The 4697-nt window shown below is 42.9% G+C and overlaps 1 protein-coding gene across 1 annotated transcript; it reads left to right on the top strand.

The window, feature by feature from the left end:
* The first annotated feature begins 2149 nt into the window (after positions 1 to 2149).
* On the top strand, positions 2150 to 3268 carry C3AR1 (complement component 3a receptor 1). The gene has a single exon (XM_010575456.1). The coding sequence runs from the start codon at positions 2150 to 2152 to the stop codon at positions 3266 to 3268; it is 1119 nt and encodes a 372-aa protein (XP_010573758.1).
* Positions 3269 to 4697: the final 1429 nt, after the last annotated feature.

Genomic DNA, 4697 nt, shown 5'->3' with positions numbered 1-4697 from the left:
TGTGCCTCTCATTCCCTTGCTTTCTATTATTCTTTGACTCAGGGCACTGTCTTAGTTTGACAGGGTTGACAGAGCTTGTTTTGGTTCCACTGTTTATTTTATCAGCAGATCATATCTAAAACTTCAAACATGAGTCATTCTAAGCCTTTCCTGCAGAGTGGAAGAACATACTTAGCACACACAGGAAAAAAGCAGTTCCTATAATGTCACATGAGTTTCTTTTTTTCAGTCAGTCCAGAGACAGGACTGGTGGTACTTGCTCCCTGACACACCGAAAAATACCTGCTTCACTCTGGTAGGTATAATAAGCTGCAGAATTCTGCTTTCCTCTTCAACTTGCAATTTCTTGTTCTTCACTCCTGAAAACCTCTCTCTCCCCTCCAGTTCCCTCTTCCATTTTCATAACCACATAGCAGCCCTTTTAGCACTCTTGAAAGCATAGCATGGGCAGTATCTTCTTATTAATTCATCCCTCAGTTTGCTTTGTAGTCGGATTTGTATTACTATATTTACAGCATTCCTTGATGCCCTATCCCCTCCATACCATCTTCTGTAGCTATATGGGGAGGCAGCAAGATGCAGCTCTTGCAGCACTGTTCTCCAGTTGTCCCTGTAAAAGTCACTTCTGCGTGTTATCAGCAAGACCACAGGAAATGGAACAAACTTGTTAGAATGTTAAGTCAAGTCCCCAGCTGCCTTCCAGGGACTTCTTTCATAGCTTTCCTTGCAGGTCACCCTCACCTAAAGCCTCTTAGCAATTGTTACCAGAAAGTGGTAAATTACAATGTTTGTTACGACTGTTTATCTCATTTTCTTTGTGGTGAAGTGGTTCTAAAACTTAATGCATCACTCCACATTTAGACTATATGTTATGCAAGAGATCGATGCTTTGGAAATTTTTTTTTTTATATATAATATTGATATTTAGTCCTGCACACAAAAGTCCCTGACTGGCATTTAAGTACTGGCATAATAGAGGTTAAAATAAAATCAGTCTGGGTTTTCTTACTGATGTCTCATCAGTTGCTTCTGCAGGCTGTATTCAGCTCTGACCTATGCAGTTTCCTTGTGTTCTGGCAATGCTTTTAGGGACCTTTCAGCAACACAACTGTCTTCATTAGATTCAGCAAGGTTTTAGTTAACAGGGATTTTTATAAACAATTCTATTAATGCCTAAAGGATGAAGGTCAGGCTCTTTTTCTCAGCTTTATCTTGACTTTGCTAGATTTCCTTTACTTTCCTTTCTAAATTTACTAATATCTAAGTCCAAAAATAATTGAGCAATTAAAGTTTTTCCACTACTATTCTCATAGTTTTAAAACATCACTTAAGTATTCTGTGGCTCAGCTTCACTGGCTTGCAATGACACCTTTTCTTATGCCTAAAATGGCTCAAGAACATTACTGCTATTACTCTATATTTTAATTTTTCTTTCTACAACTAAACCTCTGTCTGTTCTTCTTAAACCATGCATTTCTTGCCTTTTGCCTCATCAAGACTAGCTTTCCAAGGAACCGGCAGAGACCTCAGAACAAAAGCAGGGAGAAGGAAGTGCTTACTGAGACTTCCCTAAAAATACCCCTTAGCAAACAGAGTTGCTGTCCTGTCTGTTCTATTTCTAATGTCCTGAAAGTGGAGCAGGGATATTTCATCAAGATAAGCATTGCTTTCTTAACCTAAACCTATTATTTCACTGGTTATGCCAGAAGAAATCACTCACTTTAAAGGGAAAAGGAACTAAAATGCTGACTTCTCTTTCTGAAGAAGTGTACACAAAGCTGGAAATGGATCAGGAAAGACACCTGGTGACAGTGTGGGCATGTGAATAGAGAGCTCCGCTTTAGAGTGGAGACTAAAAAGAACCAGACTGAAATCAAGGGGGATGACAGAGATAGGAGAACGTCAGCGCATACAACCCCCTGTTTGAATAGTGGGCCTTATGTAGCTTGACCACCATGAGAATGATGAAGGTGTACAATGGTCAGATTACTAAGCCTTTAGCACAAACTTGTATTGACCGATGCCTTTGTACCCTGACTGCTCTGTACTGTCACCTGACTCAGAGGTGCTTCAGTACAGATAAAGAGAAGAATTTGGGGACGAGGGTGTGCATTGCCTACTGATTTGCTTTCTGTTTTGTAGCTACAGAATGCCTCAACTCCTGGGTAACAGCAGTTCGCATGAACAGGCTGCTGCATATTATGCATCAGAATCCATTGTCTCCATTGCTATCTTCATCATCGTTATCATCATAGGTATCCCAGGCAACGGATTGGTGATCTGGGTAGCTGGTCTCAAAATGAAAAGGTCTGTGAACATTGTCTGGTTCCTAAACCTTGCTGTGGCTGACTTCATATGCTGTTTGTCCTTGCCATTTTCCGTTGTTCACCTGGCCCTCCATGAACACTGGCCATATGGTTGGTTCCTCTGCAAAGTCATTCCATCAGTCATAATCTTCACCATGTTTGCTAGCGTCTTCCTACTCATGACCATCAGCATTGACCGGTGCCTCCTTGTGATGAAACCTGTCTGGTGTCAAAATCATCGAACAGTGAAATTTATATCACTAATATGCAGTGGCATTTGGATCCTGGCCTTCATTTTCTGCTGTCCTGTCTTCCACTACCGTGATACTAGCACTCACGATGGCAAAACTGAGTGTGGGTACAATTTTGGAGATGATGAGGTGCTAGATTATATGAATGATTCTGTAAATGAGTCATGGGAAGAATATTCACTTTTAGTCTACAATGGTAATGACTCATGGGGAAATTTCTATGAAGGTGATTATTCTGTATCCATTGCCTTAGTGGTAATAAACATCACTAGGGCTGTCTTTGGCTTTGTACTCCCCTTTGGCACAATGGCAGTTTGCTATGCCCTTATTGCTTTCAGAACGCATGCAAATCAGTTTCACAAGCCACACAGCAGGATGCTGCGAACAATTGTGCTCATGGTGGCTGCATTCTTCATCTGCTGGGCTCCATACCATGTAGTTGGGATTCTGTCCCTTGTACCTACTCTTGGAACAGGACTGAGCGAGTCATTGATCCTCTGGGATCACCTCTCTACAGCACTTGCATACGCCAACAGCTGCATCAACCCCTTGCTCTATGTTTTTGTGGGACGGGACTTCAGGGCAAAGGCACGGCAGTCACTGCAAGGAATCTTGGAAGGTGCCTTTACTGAGGAGCCAACACGTTCGATCACTTACTCCCTTCACGGAAACAAGACTTCAACAGAGAAGGACGTTAGCAGCACAGTGTAATGCAGGAGTTCTGATCGCTGCTGTAGAAAGAGCGAGCTATGGCTCTGCACATCAGCCACTCTCTACTGTAACTTTTTTTTTGCTCCAACACATTTGATTAATCTTCAGATCCACACACAGGGCACTGAGATGGTTCAGATCAGAACAGCTACCCCGCTTTATATCCTACTCGAGAGATGGGAAGTTGGAAGTACCAAGAGTGATAACGAGGGAACACTGGTGAAGCAGGAGACACAGAGTACTTCAGCCTTTGAAGGACACAGGCTTGCAGAGTGATTTGCGGTGGGATCATGTAGTTCAACCTCTGAATTGCTAGATGAGAATGTCATTAGAGTTATTGTCATATGTCTATGTTCTACATCTGTCTCTGATAAAGCACAGGTGAAACTAACTTTGATGGCTCTCCTCGGAATCTGTCATCCCATCTTTCCTCTCCCTGGAACTAAACTTGGGGTCTGAGGGTTTTTTTTCCTGAAGATTTCCTTAGAGGGTAGTGCTACATTTTCTTACAGCAATGCATTAGAACAGCACTTGCCCCAGTCAGCTGCATTGAACTGACTCTCATGCCCTGGTAGATGCCCATGATATTTCTTTGTCCCAGCAAATACATCCCTGTACAGTAGTAACTGGTCCAATGCAGATGCTGTAGCTACGTTCGTTAGCATGCACTCACTGACTGTCTCCCCAACACTCCCTCCACCACCAGAGTCCCAAATCTTCCTTTTAGGAAATAGTCCGAGACTATCCAAATGTACATACGCATCTTAAGATGGCACACAAGCAGAATTTCAGTAACTGCAGTCATTGATGTATCAGATTAGGTGGCTGCTGGACTATCAGTCATTTGGTAAAACCTTGGAATTGAGAGGAGATAACCTCCATTCTGACCCCAAGAAGGCAGGGAACGAGCCTGTTGCGGCACAGCCATGTCCTGCTCTCTACAAGACAGATGAACTTCTCATGTCTTTCTGGTAGAGGAAGGTAAAAATTTCATTTAGTCAGGCTATTTGGGGGTGTTTCCCAAGCTTGAATGTTCCCTGCTGTGAAAAGCAGAGGTACGTTTACTACGTACTCTAAGGAAGTGGTTTAAAATCTGCTTTTTGTGTAGTCCTTCCTTCCTTAAAGGAGTAAGGTCAACAAATGGTATGACAAACAGCTACCAGGTGTTGGTATAGTTTTCACTTTGCCTTTCTGGCGAGTGCGAGTTGAAAGACTCACTGATCTCAGCGCCCTGAGAACAGCCAGCTGTGAGAACTCTCAATTCTTTCTCATGACATCCTAAAAAGCCTCAGTCATAAAGTACATATAGGTGTGGGCTGTTAATTTAGCCACGTCCACAACCGAATTCTGTTCCTAAGGCAAGTAGGCGGGAACCAAGCCCACCTGACGGGCGCCGCTGGAAAAAAATTCAATACTGGCACCGAAGGAG

The sequence above is a fragment of the Haliaeetus leucocephalus genome, unplaced genomic scaffold (genome assembly GCF_000737465.1).
Source record: "Haliaeetus leucocephalus isolate CR32 unplaced genomic scaffold, Haliaeetus_leucocephalus-4.0 Scaffold473, whole genome shotgun sequence".
NCBI classification, from domain to species: domain Eukaryota; kingdom Metazoa; phylum Chordata; class Aves; order Accipitriformes; family Accipitridae; genus Haliaeetus; species Haliaeetus leucocephalus.
Note: the sequence above shows the minus strand (reverse complement) of the source record. Positions and strands in the feature narration are given on the sequence as shown.